Source organism: Colletotrichum chrysophilum (genome assembly GCF_026319265.1).
Source record: "Colletotrichum chrysophilum strain AFK26 chromosome Unknown scaffold_52, whole genome shotgun sequence".
Classification (NCBI taxonomy): domain Eukaryota; kingdom Fungi; phylum Ascomycota; class Sordariomycetes; order Glomerellales; family Glomerellaceae; genus Colletotrichum; species Colletotrichum chrysophilum.
In genome coordinates, this window is record NW_026517339.1 from 1 (window position 1) to 19,934 (window position 19,934).

General features: G+C 50.2%; 7 protein-coding genes across 7 annotated transcripts; 4 read left to right on the forward strand and 3 right to left on the reverse strand.

The window, feature by feature from the left end:
* Positions 1–1,481: 1,481 nt before the first annotated feature.
* COL26b_006782 (uncharacterized protein) lies at positions 1,482–1,917 on the forward strand (the record flags this gene model as incomplete). Its single annotated transcript, XM_053179593.1, has 2 exons — positions 1,482–1,731; positions 1,796–1,917. The coding sequence occupies 2 exons, from the start codon at positions 1,482–1,484 to the stop codon at positions 1,915–1,917; spliced, it is 372 nt and encodes a 123-aa protein (XP_053036382.1).
* Positions 1,918–2,149: 232 nt separating this feature from the next.
* On the reverse strand, positions 2,150–2,875 carry COL26b_006783 (uncharacterized protein; the record flags this gene model as incomplete). The annotated part of the gene is made up of 1 exon (XM_053179594.1): positions 2,150–2,875. The coding sequence occupies one exon, from the start codon at positions 2,873–2,875 to the stop codon at positions 2,150–2,152; it is 726 nt and encodes a 241-aa protein (XP_053036383.1).
* A 3,202-nt stretch (positions 2,876–6,077) lies between these two features.
* Positions 6,078–6,778, forward strand: COL26b_006784 (uncharacterized protein; the record flags this gene model as incomplete). The annotated part of the gene is made up of 2 exons (XM_053179595.1): positions 6,078–6,741; positions 6,771–6,778. The coding sequence occupies 2 exons, from the start codon at positions 6,078–6,080 to the stop codon at positions 6,776–6,778; spliced, it is 672 nt and encodes a 223-aa protein (XP_053036384.1).
* A 265-nt stretch (positions 6,779–7,043) lies between these two features.
* COL26b_006785 (uncharacterized protein) lies at positions 7,044–10,534 on the reverse strand (the record flags this gene model as incomplete). The annotated part of the gene is made up of 5 exons (XM_053179596.1): positions 7,044–7,598; positions 7,656–8,621; positions 8,682–9,202; positions 9,266–10,148; positions 10,247–10,534. The coding sequence occupies 5 exons, from the start codon at positions 10,532–10,534 to the stop codon at positions 7,044–7,046; spliced, it is 3,213 nt and encodes a 1,070-aa protein (XP_053036385.1).
* Positions 10,535–11,528: 994 nt separating this feature from the next.
* COL26b_006786 (uncharacterized protein) lies at positions 11,529–12,110 on the reverse strand (the record flags this gene model as incomplete). The annotated part of the gene is made up of 1 exon (XM_053179597.1): positions 11,529–12,110. One exon carries the CDS (start codon positions 12,108–12,110, stop codon positions 11,529–11,531), a length of 582 nt encoding a protein of 193 aa, XP_053036386.1.
* A 2,917-nt stretch (positions 12,111–15,027) lies between these two features.
* Positions 15,028–15,864, forward strand: COL26b_006787 (uncharacterized protein; the record flags this gene model as incomplete). Its single annotated transcript, XM_053179598.1, has 1 exon — positions 15,028–15,864. The coding sequence occupies one exon, from the start codon at positions 15,028–15,030 to the stop codon at positions 15,862–15,864; it is 837 nt and encodes a 278-aa protein (XP_053036387.1).
* A 2,951-nt stretch (positions 15,865–18,815) lies between these two features.
* Positions 18,816–19,783, forward strand: COL26b_006788 (uncharacterized protein; the record flags this gene model as incomplete). The annotated part of the gene is made up of 4 exons (XM_053179599.1): positions 18,816–18,916; positions 19,056–19,165; positions 19,274–19,453; positions 19,587–19,783. The coding sequence occupies 4 exons, from the start codon at positions 18,816–18,818 to the stop codon at positions 19,781–19,783; spliced, it is 588 nt and encodes a 195-aa protein (XP_053036388.1).
* Between the last annotated feature and the right edge of the window lie 151 nt (positions 19,784–19,934).

Consider the following 19,934-nt stretch of genomic DNA (forward strand, 5'->3'; position numbering starts at 1 on the left):
TGCTGGTCCTGCAGTAGATCTATATAAACGATTGGCGTATATCCCTTGTAAGGCAATCCTGGCCTGTGTATGTAGATAACTGAGTAATGACTGTAAGCGGTGAGTTTCATATAAGCGAGGGGATCCCTAGTTCTGACACCCCACATGTTTTGTACAATACATGCGTCGATCGGTTCCATTACTCTCACTAGCCGCCCAATCGAACTTGAATTATCAGCAGATTTCGCAGATGCGGCGCCGGCAATTGCTAGCCCGTTGTGGATTCAGACTGGGTAGAATGGCATGTTGGCCGAAGCTCGGCGTGATTCGGAGTTTATGTGACGTTTATCCCGAACGAAGTCTAAGCATTGAAAATGATTACATCACGCTTCCTAGAAGTCAACCGTGATGCCACGATTTCTCTCATTGAAACCATGAAACATGAAACGTCTTTCTCTGTCCAGAGAGCATGACGTCAGGGCAGTATGAACTTCGTAAGCATAGGCTTTGCCATTCGTCGCAGTTACATCTATGTAACTAAGGTGGTGAAACTCGAGTCTGATTTTGATTTACTGTACTGGTTACTGTCCGGTGTATTACCCTTTGGCTTTGGTGATTAGTACTTTCGACAAGTCTACTTTCATTTCTAGGGCCGTCCATATTGTTCTTCAACTCATCATCAATGTCTTTGTCCCGACTAGCAAAGCTCGTGGGCAAAGTTTACATGTCGGGGAAGCTTGAACTTGGTCAAGTCGCTCTGAGCCACAATACTGATTGAACAAAGTCGTGGAACGGGCGGCTTGCCTACATACTTTACCTCAATTGTCTGGATCGGCGAGTGAGTGGTTATTGGCACAATCTAACGCAGCGCATTAGAATGACGATTAGCCAACGACCATGCAGTGTTGTTCAGGATTTTAACAACGATAATAGTTTCTCATCTACCAGATGCTTTCCCAAAAGTGCGGGGAACTTTCCTAATAAGAGTAGTTTGGGCAACTCGGATCCGGGTAATGTCATTCTCAGCGTTGTATCCCACGTTTCGGTCGAACCACGAGCGCCGGTTTGATGGAACAATACTTAACAAAATCTCACCCAAGATGTTGGACGCCTCTCCTGACTTATCAAACTGCTATAATGCTTCTCATGATCTCGGTTGCCCATGGCCTTAGATGTGAGAACGCGGGGTTGCCCAGTGATAGCCGAATACGAGAACCATTAAAGCTTCAAATTGATATGCACATCTGTCCATAATAAATGCAGATATTCCGTGACAAATGGAGATTTGCTCCATTTGTCGAAGCCTCACGGCACAAGAGTCCCGGTTCCACTAGCGCTGCGCGAAGTGCCTTGAGTATAAAGGGAGTTCCTATCTTACGGATAATTCTCTGTTGCTCAGTCCTAGCAGCCAACTCTGCACATCTGTCTCCTGCACCACACAGATTAATACTTTACTTGCATCAATTCACCGTTGCGACCATTACTTAAATACTCCATACAACATGCGTTTCTCCTGGGATCTTGTCGCCGCCGCGCTTCTGTTCGTCGGAACTAATGCGGCCAATATTCGTCGTCAGGACGAGTACGTCGGCGACTTCCGCATCTGGAGCGAGCAAGTCTGTGCTGGCAGCGGCAATCGGGGCATCTGGGCCATCACCAAAGGCTTAACGGAGACATGCCAGCCTTCATTCAAGGCACCAGACAATATCGTCAAGGCCGTGGAACTGAACTACATGGTTGAGGGTTGTAGCTGTAAGATCATACTCTCTTAAATGGCACCTAATAGTGTGCCCGCTTGCTAATAAGTTCCTGGCAGTGACTGTGTATTCTTCGAATGATTGCGGAGAAGGGGCCCGCGAGGTCAAGATTGGAGCGTGCGAGGAGACCTCTGATATTGAGGACAACTTCTTGAGCTTCAAGGTTACGTGCTCGGCCTAATGTTAAAGCACAGCACGAGGCAGGTGTGAAGCTGTTCGGCCCTATACTTGTGCGAGTAGAGCTAGTTTGCATTGACACATGCAATGCGAGAGTTTTCGAATTCAAGAAACTGACGAGACCATCTGCACAGTGACTTGACCATGCTGTCGCAACGGATTGCCATGTATAGACAGAATATTTGTATGTGTAGGTTGAGATCAAAGTATGTACATGAAAACTGCCTGCCCCCTTACTACTCGGCACAGCCAATCTCAATGCCCTTGGCGAACAGATCACCTCCGACAGGGATGAATCCAGCGAGAAATCCGGCAACCTCCCCGACAAGACCACAGCCGCCGGGCTCCTGGTTCTTTGTCGCACCAAACTCGATGATCAGGTCATCAGCCTGTAGTCGTCCATCAATGTAAGCTGTGACACGCAGAGTCGAAGGGACCTTGTGACCCCATGTCTGGTTCTCGCATTGGGCCAAGCCAGGGGAGTTCTCGTTACGGCAAGCGTATTCGCAGTTACGCGCGCTCTTGGGTCCACATGCGGCATCCTCATGGTAGCCCACACTTTCCATCCAGGTAAGACCGCGGCAACCGTTGAAGACCTCGTAACCGTAAGGGTCCGAGACAGTGCGAAGAACCTCCCACATAGACTGGACAAGGCCGTCACGCATTTGGTTGTCGGAGAGGCCAGGAGTCCGACCCCAAGCGCCATTCATCTTGACCTGGACGGTCAGGTCTGGGTCGTAGTCTTCGGCCCAGGTACAAGTGTTCGTCTGGGAGCCGAAGGATCGATCGGTCATGATGGCTCGGGTGTTGCCTGCTTCGCCGTATATGGCTTGCCATGTGACGGCGAACAGATCGAGGTTGCCAACGTCAACCATTCGGTCGCTGTAGCGAACTTCCATCTGAACGAGTGCCGTAGCCTGAGCTGCCATCGTGGCGAGAATAGTCTTCTTTGAGAACTTCATGATCTTTTTGGAAAGGTCAGCACATCAGGCGGTTAAGATTTAGTGGTGTCTGGCAACATACAACGTGATAAAATAGTGTTGAGGCTGACAAGAAACTGGCGCTTGAGTTGTACTCAGGAGGAAACCGATAATGAAGAAGCTTGATGTGAAAGAGCTGTCGAACAATAGATCCTCTTGGCCTCGCAGACAGACCTGTATATATACACTCAATCCCAAAGATCACGACCACGCGACAGACGACTTTTGTCGGTATTACAGTCCGAACCCCGTTTTCGTTTCTGCCGCCTCATTGAGTCTATCTTCAACCTGCAGCCCATCGCCAAGATACTCATTTCATCATGCTCCAAAGAATTGGGACTCGAAGCAAAAGTTCGCGCCGAGGATGCGACATATCAACCTCCCTCCTGTGCTCGCATGATGTTGTAACCCATGATATGGTCGGGGGCCCGCCTCTGATGTTTCCTTAAAAGGAAGTTATCCGTTCCATTGACATACCGAACAGGAAGTGAGGGTCCCATATGAGCCACTCCTTGCGGAACTATTGGCGACCTTTCCAACAAGCCATTACCAAATGCCAGGGCAGCCAAGAGCGTCTGTCCATCTTTTCATGTTTCAGCTCCAGCGGCACAGCGAATCATACCCACCTCTTCCTACTCCGCGTCATTTCCAGCTCTTGAGGTGGTCATCACGAGGCTATTACCTTGTTCTACTCAGCAAGGCTCTGGGGCTCATTGGCACTAAGCATCTCCCCTCCAGTCTCTTGCATTGTGCAACTCCTATAAAGTGGCACCTGGCCCATCTCTATCCTGGTCTCTGTCCTCATGCCCTGCCAATCACGCTTTTCTATTCTCGGCCTGAAAATCCTTCGACTCAACAGATGGGACCACAAACTGCATCAGCGGGCGAAAGAAAGTTGAAAGAAAAAGCAATCTTTTCAACACTCGCTCCGAGTAAGCGATATGAATGCTTGGTGACACGATAAGTACGATCAAGTGATCTTATGCCTCCAAAGCTCAACGTAGGCCCTTCCAGTCCGAGGACTCCAGATCGCTGAGGTTCACGGCCCCCTATCGAGCAGGTTACTCTCCACAAGTTTCAATTTCGGAAGCAGCCGACCTGTGCGTCTGATCAGTAAAGCCCCACGGCCCAGTTCATCCTATTCCGTTCGAGTTTTACGCTTACTTGTCCCTATCAGGGACTAAAAGTGGTGACAGCGTAGGAATAACATGTTGCACACCCTGCAAAAGGCTGCTGACCATTCCGAGCCGCCGGCGCTGCTCCCCCGGGCGCGATATCCTCAGGGGTATTGCGATGCGAGTCATTCGCAGTTCCACAAGGCTGACTCGCGCAAACAGTCGAGGAACCTTTGCTCAAAGGGCCTTTTAAAGATGCTCAAAACTCCTCAATTCGCCCACTTAAAACTTGACATATTTGCTTTTCAGCTAGATACTAGGCTATTCTGACCCATGCTTGACCCTCACTTCGAAAGTTGATGCCCGGAATCTCGTACGAGACCTGAGCGCCAAGACTAATTTTGAAAGAGCGAATGTTTTGGCAGAAAGGCCTTCACATGCTAGGTGAAGGCCTAGAACAGGCAGTTTCTAAAACCCCGCTTAGCTATGAACGCGGATCAATTTGAGGCTATAAAGCCCGTTGCCCGGGTTCAATACCTGTTGTCTTTCAATGCAATTGCTACCCTGGATGAACGTGCTTTGGAAGCAAAAGGTCCTGTGGTGCCACAATTTCATGGTCCATTATGCAACAATCAGTGGTATATAACCTACGTGCCCATGAGAACTTTCTGAGAACGTAGACTAATCATTGATGCCTGGGAGGACTATTGTACAAGACGAATCCTCCGTGGAAGAGCTCTTAAGGTCTCACAGATCCTGATACGCAAGTATGCGAAACTTGGCATGCTCTCTCAGAAACCGCTCTCCCGCGCTTGTTGAAAACATACACTGCCGTCCTCTCTCTATGCCACCATGGGACCAAGTTAACTTGCGAATAACATCGCTAGTAGTTTCATTCTTGATCCTCGTGCGCCGGTGTTCTCGATGCAGCGGAATGTCCCCGTACAATAAGGTTGCTTTGCCGTAGTTGTCAAAAAGCCTAGAAGGACTGGAACTCAATCCCTTACGACACTTCCAAACGAATCTTAGCCAATCCAGATTATCGAGATTGCCCTGCTCATCGAATAGATGGTGAATACGATCCTCATCTACAATCATATACAGCGGTATGTACCCTGGATGCTTTGGACGAAACTCGTAGTCGTCGCAAAACTTCGTTCCCTCTTTTGGCTTCAAAAACAGCCATGTGCTCATCGCTGTCTCTGGTTCGAATACGCGTCGTTGAAGCCATTTATAGTACATATCCATGGTATCCTTGATCCAGTGTCGACAGGATTGCGACAGTCGAAGATAGCTGAACACGGGATCCATGATTGCATCCTTCAAATCCTGTTTGATGCCATAGGCGTCAAGAGACCTACTCCACTCTTCGTTGCTGTCTCCGGAGGGCTCCTTCTCATCTGTGTCGAGCTCCTTGGTGCAAAAGTCCCACCATACTTTCTGCGTTTCCTTGGTTTCCAGCCCATCGGCAGGCATAGGTGGCTTATCAGGAATATCGCACTATGAGCTACAAAGCTGTTCTGCCTTCTCTTTGAAAATCCCATGTTTACGAGCCAGTATTTCTGGATCAAGCTGTATCGGCGAGTCGGCGGGACGATGATGATTGTGACAAGAAAACAGCCCGTGGACGATGTCTGAGTGTGATGTAAGGAAAAGATAGCGAACAATCAACAGTCTCTGCTCTCTATACTTCGAATGGTGCAGTTTGCAAGGCTCACTTTGGGTCTAGAGATAGAGCTTTTATTAGTTTTTCAACACATAAGGTACCTTTGTCACTTTCTCCGACCATCTGAATATGTCAACAGCCTCTTGTTTTCATTTTATGAAATAAGGTTCCGGGAACTGGCGGCTGTCATCCAGTCGGGCGACCTATCCGCTTGGGCAAGCCTTCAGGGTTCTTAACCAGTCAGGCTGCAGGCGACGAGGAGTCATCAAATCGATCCGTCTTTACCCTCTCTTTCCACCGCGCCTTCTCGACAAAACAACACAGAAGTCGGGAAGTCATTGATAGATTCCACGGGACATTTGCTGCTACAAATGCAACCTTCGGGACGATAAACTTAGCCACGATGTCACCCGCCAAGACCGAAAAGCCAAAGAAGCCTAACCAAGGCAACAAACCTCACCGAACCAAGACACTTACACACGACACTTCTGAATCAGAGTCCGAGGAAACTCCTGTCTTCTTCTTTATGCCCCAAGAAAAGTTCAAGTACTGTCAGTTCTGCCAATGGTACCCGTCAACATTCACCGTCTCGAAGCCGCAAATGTCACAGCTAGTGGGGCGAGCCGTAGATGAGAACGACCCTTTCGGCAGCGTCACATTCACCTGCGCCGAACAGTACATGATGTACTGCAAGGCGGCCCGTTTCGGCGACACCGAACGGCAGGCGCAAATCATGTGCGAGAAGAACCCGAAGACACAAAAGGCTTTGGGGAAAGAGATAGTCGGGTTCACGGATACGAGCTGGGATGAAGTCAAGAGTGCGGTTGTCGAAGCGGGCAATGTGGCCAAGTTTGGGCAAAACCCACAGCTGAAGAAAGTCCTGATGGGAACTGGCAATCGTGTTCTTGCTGAGGCGTCACCAAAAGACCGCATTTGGGGCATCGGGTTCAACGAGAAACAGGCGATGGTGAATCGGAGAAATTGGGGAGAGAATCGCCTTGGCAAGGCACTAATGGCCGCGAGAGAGCAGCTGAGAAATGAAGATGCGGAGGAATTGGAGGTAGAGGGTAACACAGCCGAACCCTCAGGGGACCAGTCACATGAGCCCGGGGAAGGGGAAGGGGAAGGACAGAGCGCAAAGGCATCCATTCCAATTGCGATACCTTGGAAGGCCACATGAACATGGAAGATCAAAAGGCATGGCTGGGTAGAACCACAGAGGCGCCGAAGATAGCTTGGGAACTAAACCAGCAACATGGGTATGGGTTCAAAACTTCCAAAACCGAGTCTGAATGCATAATATGCATCAGCTCATTATTTTGTCTCTATGCATGTCTGACTGTGCGCCTCCCACCTACTTCGACCAGGTCTATAGAGATGATTCCTCATCATCACCGAATCCAACGATACCTGACTGGTTTCCTCTCCGTCTGACATATGTCCGCTTGGCCCACTTGTACGCCTCAGCAACGACCATAAAAACGAAAACATCGATGAAGACCACAGCCCACTCCCAGCTGATGCCGTGGTGCATGAACACGACATGATCCAAAACCGGGATGTACAGCGTCGGGAACACGACGAAGAAGACGATCGTGACTGAGAAGAAGAGGAACTTGTTGCCCCACAAGTGTTGACCCCAAGCCTTGAAGCCTTGAGGCATGTAGAAAAGCGACCGGCGCGAGTCGATCAGTTCCCAAGCAAACAGCAAGAAGATCCACGTCATCGTCGTATAGCACGTAGCCCGCGCACGGAATACGGGCTCGCACGCTTTTGAGAAGGCATTGTTGCACTCCAATCCTAGGTTGCCGTCATTAAACCCGAACACAACAATTGTGAAAGAGCCGAGAACGCAGCCCGCCATGAGAACGCCGTAAAACACCATGTCGAATAGAAACTCAGGCGTGAAGACGCCGTATTTGAGCTATTGATCTCGTTAGCACTAAGTGTTCTTTCGGCTCGTCCATGATAGCGGACTTACATTTTGAGGAGGACGGTTGAGGATATCCGGCACCGCTTTCTCGAAACCAAGACCAGTTTCACAGAATGCGCCAGTTCCAAGAAGCATCCAAAGGATCTCCACGGGAGACAGCTGGAAGACCGAAACACCAGACTGGTCTTTGAAGGCCAATCCTGTCAGCAGAGCGCATACAAATCCGATGTTGGCTGCCAGAACGTGGAGGATAAACTTCTGAATATTGTCAAAGATTCGCCTGCCCTCCTCGATGGCGTTGAGAATCGAGGCGAAGTTATCGTCCGTCAAGACGATGTCGGAAGATTCTTTGGCGACATCCGACCCAGAGCCCATGGCAATACCGATGTCAGCGCGTTTCAAGCTCGGGCTGTCATTTACGCCGTCCCCAGTCATACCGACGTATTGGCCGCGACGATGAAGCGCCTCGATCATCCTCACCTTAGTACTAGGTGCGCATCGTGCCACGACTAGAGGTAGCTGAGGCAACTCATCGATCTGATCATTCGTCAAAGCATCAAAATCGTGAGCAGGCATCACCATCGTTTGAGCGACGTCGGCCGGCAGCATCTTGAACTTCTCAGGCGACGGCAAGATGCCAACTTCGGTCGCGATAGCCCTTGCTGTTTGCGGATGGTCGCCGGTGAGCATATGCACGACGATCCCGGCACCTTGGCATGCCTTCACACTGGGCTTCGACTCTGGACGGGGTGGATCGTAGATGCCGACGAGGCCGCGGAAGGTCAGGTTGTGTTCGAAAACGTCGCGGTGGGGAGCGATCTTGCCTTCGGCAAACTGGGATGCTGACACGGTGCTCTCAAGGTTTCGATGCGCTAGGGCGAGAACGCGAAGGCCTTGGCCAGCGAGACTTTCCATGTTGGCATGAATGTTGTCTTTGTCTGCCTCGGTCAGGGTTCGGGTAGCGGTATCGAGAGCAATGGTGTCGCAGGTTTCAAGGACACGTTCGACGGCGCCCTAAACTCAGTTTGTCAGTGATAATATTTACAATAGGACATGAGTCTTTCGATAGCGTACCTTGGTGAAGAGATGCATCTCCTGAGACTCAAGATTCTGGAACATTACGGACATCTTCTTGACGTCAGAGTCAAAGGGAAACTCTGCAATTTCCTTCCATGCGGCCTCAGGGCCTTGGGTCAACTGGAGTCTATTCCACCCGAATCTAGAAGCAAAGACCTCAAGAGCAATCTCTGTGGGTGCCCCAGTCGCCTTCCATTCTCCCGGGTTCGCAGAGCTGTCGTCGCTTTGCTTCAGAGTGGCCAGGTTCGCCAGTGACGCTATGTTGAGGTACCACTGGAGAGCCGAGTTGCTTGCAGATTCGTGGTGCGGGTCAATGGGATCGGTGGTATCGTCGTGTTGCTTTTCGGCTTCCGCACTAATATCTCTCGGCTGGCCGGCGGTGAACTGAACCGAGCCGGAGAACGGGTTGTATACATCGTTCGTCGTCTGCACGGAGTAAGTGCCAACTCCAGGGAGCCAGGCCTTGCGGACAACCATGCGTCCCTGCGTGATTGTGCCGGTCTTGTCGGAGCAAATGTCTGATGGTGCTTGCGATCAGCAACATGTTGCTAAAAGGATTTTGAATTCTAGTGAAAACTTACTCGTCACTCCGCCCAGTGCTTCCAGGCTTGAAAGATTCCGAACAATAACGTGACGCTCGAGCATCTTTTTTGTACCAGCAGCCATGGTGACTGTCAATACGAGCAGCAGCGAAACAGGAATGGTTCCGATGGCAGTTGTTACAGCGTAGATAATGACATCCTTGCGTGAATCAAATTTGTTGGCGCCCATGACAATGATGGCACAGATGATAGCGAATGCAAAAAGCCACAGAAACAGCTGAGACAGCTTTTTCTGCAAGGGTGTGCCAATGGTCAGTCCCAAGAACTCGCCGACCCAATCGCGAGTCATCATCCACGCTGCCATGATGTATGCAAACACGGAAACTCTGCCGTCCTCGCTGCGCTTCAGGTACGACTTTGCTTTCGAGCCGCCATTCAGAGCACCAGCAATGAGACCGATCTCAGTGCACATGCCAGTTGCAAAGACGACACCGCGGCCGCGACCTTTCGTGATCACTGTTGAACTGTAGACCACATTCAGTCGGTCGCCTGGGCCGGTATCATCGTTGAAAGTCGACTTCGGGATCTTCGAGACAGGCGCGGATTCGCCGGTAAGCAAAGCTTCGTCAGCCTCGAGGTTAACAGCTTCGATGAGGCGGGTGTCTGCGGGGACGGAGTCGCCAGTGATCAGGTCGATGATGTCGCCGGGTACAACTTCGGCCGTCTGGATCTCGATAGTCTTGCCGTTGCGAAACACTTTGCAGGTTGGGAAACCGAGATTTTTGAGCGAGTTGATCGTCTTCTCGGCTTGAAGGGTCTGGGCGAAACCGATGAAAATGTTGAGAACGATGATGCCTCCTAAAATTCCACCTTCTATCCAGGCTTGGATGCCAAAACTTGCACCAAGAGCCAGAAGAAGCACCTAGTATCAAGCGTCAGTCAAACCGAAGAATTGCACAGCCCCTTGGGCAGCAGAATGCAAGCTTCTTCGAGAATACCAAGAAAACACATCTAACTTACCAAAGTCATTGCGTTGAATATTTGCTCCAGAAAGATCTTCACCGGTTGCACACCCTTGTTCTGACGAAGCTCGTTGCGGCCAAGCTCCTCAAGCCGGCGAGAGGCCTCGTCGCTGGTCAGTCCCTGACTGGCATCAACGTCAAGCTCTGTGACAACCTGGCCAACATCTAGAGCATGAGGCGGTAGTGATAGTGGTTTATTAGCTTGTCCAGAGATGTGTTCACTCTCTGAGTCATCTGGATAGTTGACCCGGAAGGAGTCGTGACCTTTCTCCTTGGTGCCAGTCATAGTGGCTGGATGTGCGAAGAGGACGGTTCGTATTGTTACAAAATTTGACGTTTCCGGTATAGTGAGTCCATGAGCGGTTATTAGAGACGTACCATAAGTCGAATAGATGCGGTTGGAAGAAGACCATTGCAAAATATTTGTACTGGTTCAGCGGCAAACCTAGAAGAAGCCCGCCTCAAACTCTACAAATGACGACTTGGCGGGCAGTTTGGATCGGACGAATCAACATGTCCAATCCAAACCGAAAAGGGCAACCAAGACTCATTCTGGTGACTCTAGGTAATCGCATTCTCGAATCTTTACCTTTCGGGGTCTGCGGGTTTGCGCATAGCGGCCGTTGGCTTGGTAAGGCGGTCATCTAGAACAGTGGTCTGGCGGAAATCGTTACGCGAAATGTACGTAACAGAATGCATGCTGTCAACAGCGAACATTGAGCTTGATTTGTTGCAATGAATGTGAATGGTCAAAGACACGCTTGAGTGGCAGGGAATAGAACTTGAGACGGTTGCGAAGACCTTGCCAGAACACACAAACCTCGATGGTCCGCGGACGCAAGAGTTTAAGGGCAGCAGCATGGACCAGGCGCTCATATGCACGACTTGCACTTGAACTTCCTAATCGGGTAATAAAATGGAATCCGGGGTCGAAGGCGGCTGACTCGAGTGGGACCCCCGCCGTTGACTTGAAGTACGTATTTCGTCGGAGCCACCCGGAGGTTATAGCTTCCCGGACTCTCGATGTTTCCGGAATTCCAGATTCCACGTGTATATTTTCAAAGACCGCAGAGTTGGAGAATCTGCAGGTAGACTAAACGACAAAGGGCAGCCAAGACTCACTTCATAGACACTGCCAGGGCGGAAGGGCGTTGATGACACTACGCAGGACTGCATTTTTCAATCCTGGCCAGGTCTCCAGCATGATGTAGTAGAAAATCGTGGGTAATGTTTATATACTTAAAACCATATCTTCGCGTCGCTCATTTGTAACACTTCGACTACGACGTCTTCATTAGGAGCCTCATAAGTGGCGTAAACTGGCCTTTATCATCCATCAATTGCGCCGCGGGGCTAACAAAATCGTCGGCACAGTGTGCCATGCACCCAAACCAGCCGTACTCATCGATCCATTCTTGCCCATCCATCCATTCGCTCAGCTTCTCTGTGAACCTCTCAACCTCTGTTCCGTCGCGGCTAATGGACGCGATCTCGGAAACATTGAGTGCGAGGCCGTACTTCTCGTGCATAGACGTGATGTACCGTTTTGCATGTTCCAAATCACCGCTGTAGTAGTGAACACCAAGAAAGTCTGGATTCCCGTTTTCTGACTTTCCCACGAGATCCATAAACGTTGCAAGCCACTTGTCTCCTGCCTCGTCACTCGCACAAGCAGGTCCGACAAGTTTCTTCCCACGTTTGTCCCGCAACTCCGGGACAACCTTCTTCAGCCACCAGTCGGCGGCGTCTTCAGGCGTGATTCCTTGCCGTTCTGGTTCGTTGAGGTAGTGCACCATCTCCGCGTCCGAGTCACGGATCCAATCCCACTCTTCCGTGTCGATCTGCGCACGTGTGCGAATCATGGGCCGGAAAGGGAGCCGACCCTTCAACTCCGGTGGGTACCATGCGTTCCAGTTATGCACCGATTTGAATGGCGACGTCTTTGCTGGAGTTTGTGCTTCGCCGGAGTCATTAAAGAGTTGGTCGATGGTTGTTGGCCGGTCGCGCGTGTTTGTCCAGTCCCATAATAAACATCGCTTTTGGACAATTGGGCTCGTGGTGTTTTGACTCATAGTTCAATCGCACTTCCTGCTTGACAGATGGCCTGAGCTGGAGATTGTATTGGCTGGATCACGATTAAAGGAAACATCGAGAGTTTGCTGGAAACGAACTCGGTGGTTGTTGTGGAAGGAATCACTGCCATGTTCCTGACGTCACCCTCCCCAAAACAAGGAACTGTTTGCCGGTGGTCGGTAGATGTGGGGCCGAACCCGGCGAGCTGCAGCTCCGGGGTGCCACTTTCAGTAAAAAAGTATTAGACAGAGCTGAGCGAGTAGGGAGACTCCTAATGATTATGGACGAAAGTCTTTGCTTGAAGCTGTCTGCGACAAAGAACATTTTTAGTGTATATTTCTTCTATCCATGGATGTTGCCTATTAATTACCACCCCAATAACGCCCGTGAATGATGCTATGTACTTCCGCCGTGTAATTTAATGGCGGTCGTTTCTATTATTCACCGAGCCAATATCTCAGTCCAAATCATCTCTCTCTTAGGCGTTGAACTTTTAGCAGTTCTAAATGTGAGTTTTCCTACCCCGTGGGATATTCCTATATTTGAGGAGGTAAGTGGGTATGCCTCAGATAATACTAGAGACGACGACGACGGCGACAACGAAGATGACTGCATACATTATTAATCACTACACCAGAGATAGGTAGAAGCAGAAGGACGAGAGAAGCGGACACTAAGGATGACAGGAAAATAAAACTACTAGAATAAATAAAGTATCAAATGTAAAATAGATGGGTCTCTGCCCGGTTATTTAAGCGCATTCGCCCAGATAGCAAAACTCGTAAATTTTCCATCCAAGGATGCTGAAGCAGGAGGTATCCTCAAGCTTCAGCCCCACTTACCGCATTATCATGACTGGACACTGGACCCGTCAGCCGTCCCAGCTGACGCGAAGTTGGCCGTGAATTGCTGCAAACGGTGCTTTTCCCAATCTTAGAAGTTTAATACTAGACGCTCAAGGTATATCATGTGAGTGCCTTAAAGCTGGCACAATGGATGTGCATGGGCAGGCCTCGCTTTTCCGGTCAGACGACGACGCCACAAGAACTCTCAAGGTGATACGTAGCATCAAAATTTCCTTCGGGACGGTACACCCAAAGACTTCATAAACAGAGGTTCCTTCCAGAGAAATAGCTTTCGTAAGTTGAATTCTCACAAAAGTACAGGCTGAATCTACAGAATCTACAGCTCTTGGACCGCGCGACTAAATCCACCACGTCCGTCAACGCCTGAACTAGGATGGCTCCCAACAGCAGTGGCAAAGCAGACATGCCCAAATCACAATCTTCAAAAGATGAGGATTCCATCAGAAATCCGAAAGGTCGCTGCCTGAGGAGCTGGGTACGAACCCACCCTACGACGGTTTCCCGAATACCCAAGCATTTTAAGTCGTTTGATGAAAGGCACGATAAGGAGGGATCTTCGACAAGTCACAAAACAATGGTGAAAAGTCTGGGAAAGTCAATCACCAAGTTACAGGACCGACTCACCCGTCGCCAAACGAGGCCGATTGAGTACCATCATTATCCTACGAGCGGCCCAGCTCGCTTTGTACGGATAACCGATGGTGCTGAGAGAGATGAAACTATACGCCATATCGAGACTAAAGCTTCATGGTCAGATGGTTATAAATGGAGGCTGGCTAGCTACCATAAGGATGGGGACAAGCCTACCGCGACTGCTTACATATATCTAAAGGACTTCCCACAACAAGTGCAGCGCGGCATTTCATGGGCGGACGGTGATCAGCGGTTATGTTACCAAAAGCTTGTACGATGGGGAACTTCATACTGGTCAGGGACAACGCACTGGCAAGATCGCGAGCCCGGCCGCACGTGGTATGCCACAGTAGCATTGCAACATCAAAATGCAGACCTCCTGCTCGCCGATTGTCGGAAGCACCTTCAGCCTGAAACTCTTCATTTGTAAGACCCCGTCTAAGTGTTCTAGAGCTCGACTGACCACTCACTGCACTACTTAAGGCTCTCTCTACACCAGCGACTCGGTCCTGATACCTACAAAGAGGTCGTGAGGTTCGATGCACTCAACGCGTACGGCAACGACCTTTTAGGTCAAAAGCTCACAGTCTGGAGTGCTGGCAAAAAGGTACCGAAAGAGCTTAAGAGATTCATTTGCTCTTTGTATCCAAGTTGAAACCCCGGGTGAGGTCGATGGCGCACTTCTATTGACCTGATGCCTAATGGAAGTAAAGACACCGAACATTAACAAGATTCCCGGGTGTTTTTGTCTGGACGCAAGCTAAGTTGGAGTTTATGTAGTCGACCATCATATCATCTCACGTAGATGGTGTCATATTCGAAGTTTGACAGCGGTCGAGGGCTGATGTGGGCATCTGCGGATATGGGGCGGAGAACCGGCGGACATGATGCGGAGGAAGGTGGGGCTCGACTACCGGTCTCGACGGCGTGTGTATCTGCGCTTCGGGCGTTCGGGGATGCAAATAATACCGACACGGTGCAGTCAATCTCAGTTGCCATGCCTAGATGCAGTTTGTCCGACTGCTTGGAAATCATGAATTACACGGTTCTGTTGAGATGTCCGGCTACCCGGTACCGCACCTCCACGGAGGCTTGCCGCGATTATAAGTGCGGAACCGTCTGCTACGCGATCTATGTTCTGGACCTTGTCAATCACAACAGTACAATAAATCTTTCCTAAAATTTAGATCACCCTTCAGATTTCATCATGCCCTCATCTGAAAACGCCATCGCCATTCAGCCTTGGTCCCTGAGCGGCAAGACGGCTTTCATCACCGGCGCCTCAAGGGGCATCGGGAAGGCTATTGCAATCTACCTAGCTCGTAAAGGGCTTGCCAATATCGCCATAACTTACGCATCAAACAAGGCCGCGGCTGAGGATACTCTTGATCAATGCCGTGCTCACGGTATCAAGAAAGCAGTTGCCCTTCAAGCTGACGCCCTTGATCCAACAGCGTGGCCGAAAGTTTTTAAAGACTCAATTGACGCCCTGGACGTCTCCGAAATCGACATCCTAGTCAACAACGCCATCTGGGGATCTTTCCAAGACTTCAAGCCGGCGGGAGAGACCACCGCAGAAGACTTCACAAAGGCGATGATCGCCAACGTGTACTCCCCGGTTTCAACCATTATTGAGTTCATGAAGCACGCGCCTAAGACAGGCGGTCGGGTCATCAACATTTCCAGCGTCGCCGCAAGGGAAGCGAATAACGATCCGATCATCACGTATGGCGCCTGTAAAGCGACTCTCGATAGCTACACGAGGTCCTTTGCGGGTAGCTTCGCCATCGACACCGGTATTACGTTCAACACAGTCGTGGTGGGACCAACCGCTACGGATGCGCTGGTTAATACGATGAGCGCACTCCCTGCTGAGTTTGAGGAAAAGCTTAAGGCTAGCGCTTCGGCGGCGTACCGCATGGGAGTTCCAGACGATGTTGCACACATCGTCGGTTTTCTTGCTAGCGACGAGAGCAAGTGGGTTAATGGAGCGGCGGTCAGTGCCAATGGTGGCTACAGGTCGCTTCTTGCGGCTCTTGGCTAGGTCACTATGGGTCAAATAACTGCGGGAGTGGATCATTTGATAGTTCACCAGAGATTCGCGTTGTGTTAGTAAGGTGAATTGGTTGCAGATGTTCGTTGAATACAGTAAACCAAACTCTTAAACCGATCGTACTATTCTTATCATTCTTTCTTTATTAACGCTATTGTTTAGGAGTTCTGCTATCCAAGCGCATAACTCTCTTTATTAGATAGGTCTAGGAGTTTATTTCATCATAATTATTTTACCATTATTGTCGCTATTTCTGTCCCTCTCTCTATCCCTATCATTATCGTCGTCGTCGTCGTTATCATCGATCAACCCCATCGGTGTACATTCACTACCCGCCCGGCTACAGAGGCCGGCCAGAACTATTGTTCAGTTAGTTTCTTGGTCTTCATCGCTTTGCTGTATCTTGTTTTCTCCCCTTCTCCGTTACCAGTCTTCCTGTCGCTTCTCAACCTCTTGCAACGAAGCTTTCTAGATGCTACAGAATGTGTGAAATTTGCGGGCGTCTGTCTCCATTGGAGATTGAATGTAGTTCGAGCAATATGAAAAATGGGGTCCAGGCGAATTTCCAGCTAGCAAGCGATTGCAAAGGTCGTAGAATGGCTCCACGATCCACCCAGCTGCAAGATAGAAGCCGCAAAACATGATCGTTGTATGCTCATCAGGGTTGAATCATCAGGCATTGGCACATTTGTACTGATGTAAAAATGTACAGGTGTCATATTGAGGTTGTCCATATACACCTTGAGAGTCCGGCATCAATATGTATCGGAGATTAGTTACTAGTAGCTGAGAAGAATTCAATAAAACCATCGAAGATCTATCCTCACCCCCGCTAACTGACGAGCCTCATCCTCATTCTCATTCATTTCTTCACGAATCCTCTGTCTGTCCAATTTCAACGCTCTTCTTCGTTGACCATTAGACACGATGTTGAAACTCGGGGCTCAAATCAAGTCGTTCGTCAAAGCTGCACTCGATATGGGTAGGCGACCTGACGCATCCAAATTTCCCCTCCTCCAACTTCCTCCTGAACTGATATACGACATCGCCGACTACCTAGAACTGTACGAAGTATATTTTCTCAGTCAAACCTGCGGAGCCCTCCGGCGGCTGACCCATGGGCGAGTGGAGAAAGAACTCCGCGCGCTTGGAATTTTCCCCGAGGCCGCGCCGTCTTCGGGTTGTGCAGATTGCACCAAATCGAAGACCTGTCCCTCGTGCATCAAAGCACTAGAGGTGAGAAAAAGAAAGGCTGCTACTCACTCCACCGCTAGGTTCAATTTCTGGGCTGGGATCTCAAACTTCATCCCTGACAGATGGGTATGCCCGTATTGCCAAACCCTCCACCCAATCAACCTGGAAGACCCAGAAGCTTTCCGACTCGCGCCCCATTTTTCATGTTCTCTTCAAAGCGACCTCAGGCCACATACACTAGCACGCTTCTATGCCGTTCGCGAGGCGGAAATACAGCTCGCCCTCAAGCGCACGCGTTTCAGTGATTTCTACCAAAAGCACCTGCAGAGCTTATTGGCGCCGTCCTCGCAGGCATTCGGCGGTTACCCGCACCAACGGCAGGATGAATTCTGTGCATGGGTATATGAAGCTACGCCCAAGTTGGTCAACGGACGATCCATGCTGCAAGAGAAGTGGTCAATCGGAATGCTTCAAGGGATGCGCATGACGCCACATTCGCTCTGGTTTCTTGAGCTGTGCCCTCACATGGCCGCCGTAGACGGGGGGATATTGTCGGGGATCTCCCCAAGACAACATGGCCTCACGGCCTTTCGAGAACATGCCCAGTACGCATACAGAAAGAGTGACAATTCGCCGTATTATGACAGCTTCGGACACTGCTCGCTTTGTCTGACGGATTTCAGTGTCTCATTTGATGGGCACGAGGCGCATATTGCTGCCTGGTACGACTTCGGCTCCTATAACTCTCCAACAGACGATGCTTGGATGGCTCACTCCAGGTTTCAAGATACACAGGAGAGGCCTTGTCGAGAATTTTCGCATGATAATGGAGACGTTCGACGGATGTTTCTCACAGGAAAACCATACAATTACGAACGACACTGATTTCTTACTGTTTGTAATAAGACTAAGGGAAAAAAGAAGAAGAATGGAAAAAGACATAGACAGCTAGCTGAAAGCGTGTTTGTATCAATCAAATCTGACGTCGATGAGGTGTAGATCTATTTCTCATTTTTGGTCACATTTGTGCTATTAAAACCGAATTGTCGGGGGTTTTTTTTTTTAACCTCCAGCAGCCATCAATCACGACTCAAAGCAAGACTGGGAGGATGCAAGAGAAGACGACACACAGACAACAACTGCACAATAGAGTTTGCAGAAATCAACTGCTACAGTCCAGTGAAGAATGAGAGTCCCGACTGAGCCTACGCGTAGTTTGTGTGAAAAGTTAGTTGCTAATCTCTTTCCTAACATCGTCGTCGCTTCTATCTTCATCATCACTATTATCGTTATTATTATTAACGTCGTCGTTATTGTCGTTGTCGTTGTCGTTGTTATCGCTACTATAGTAGTGATAAAGTACGCAGGAGATATAGCCGCGCACATAGAGGCAATCTAGGCGGCCTCTTTAATTAAGGGTTCATCTACGCCTGACCGGCATCGTCGAATGATGGGAGCAATGTTGGAGTCCCTCCCGCCCGAATAAGTGGGGCCGAAACCGAAGGTCGCCGTCCTCAAACAGCGACAGCCGTACAGTGCCCATTATCTACCCACACATCCCAATCTGTCACCCACGCAACGCCAGTTCTTCACAGTGCGTCAATCACCTCATACATGGCGCTTGTGACCAAATCCAGCACCATCATTTCCCTCCCAAAATCCTTCTCACTTGAACTTTCGACGGGCTTCATTCTTCCAAGCCTTGCATCACCGCGACATCAGATACTCATTCCCTTATTCCGTGAAAGATGGCTTCGACGCAAATAGACGACGAAGACCTCACCTTCACTTGCTGCGCGCCCCTCCGGCCCTCGAGCCTCCTGCGGCCGGTCGAGGTCGGCGAGATCGGGTACGTCCAAGTCCACTCCAGCCCGCGTTCATCCCATGACACCCCGACGTCATCTCATGAAGTCACAAAACGAAGAAAACCACACAGACATGAACCCCCCGCTCCGAACACCAGGCTAACCAAGACCTCCCATCAACAGCGGCTACGGCCACGCAGGCACCTCGACATTCCTCGCCTGGCCCATCCTCGGCCCGCTGCTCTTCCAGAATGAGTCCAGCGACGCGCGGGACCACTGCGCGAATGAGAGAAGTAAAGCGCCGCCACGACCCCTTCTTTCCCTCTCTTCATGCTTCCCCATCCCCTCAAGTCCGTAACTCTTTGGTGACCCAACTGACATAAGAACCGTGCCCCTCACAGCATTCCTCTCATACCTACGCCTCTCGGTTTACATGTCCATCGTCTCCGTCGCAATCGTCCTCTCCTTCCACCTAAAATCCGAACCCAGCGAGCTCGAGCTGCGCATGGCGAAGCCGCTCGGCGTCATCTTCTGGTGCCTCGCCGTCTCGTGTCTGTGTCTCGGCATAGGGAACTACATTAGTGAGTTTCTTTCCTCTTTCTCTCTCCCCATCTCAGACACACACCCGCTTTCTCTCTGTCGCTTCCTCTTCGTTTTCTTCCCAACAACCGTCTCTCGACCCAAATGAGGTGACCAAACTGACCAAAATAACAGAAACGGTAAACAAATACAGCCGCAAAGCAGCCATCGTGCAGACCGGCTGGAGGACGCAGCTCGTCCTCTCCTTCGTGGCCCTCAGCATCGTGGGCACGTGCATAGTCCTCCTGGTCATCACCAAGCTCGCCAGCACCGACAACGACACCTCAGACAACACGCTCAAGACAGACTTCACTGCATCGCATATTTTGTGAAAATAAAGAAACAGTTAATTCAGAAAGTTCTTTTTTCCTAAGCGCCTATTATGCTTCCCAATGCCAACCCCAGTCTTTCGCTCGCGCCGTGCATCAGTCCTTGCTGATGTGTTTTATCCATCCCCCGTGGGTATATATCGAAATGCAGTCT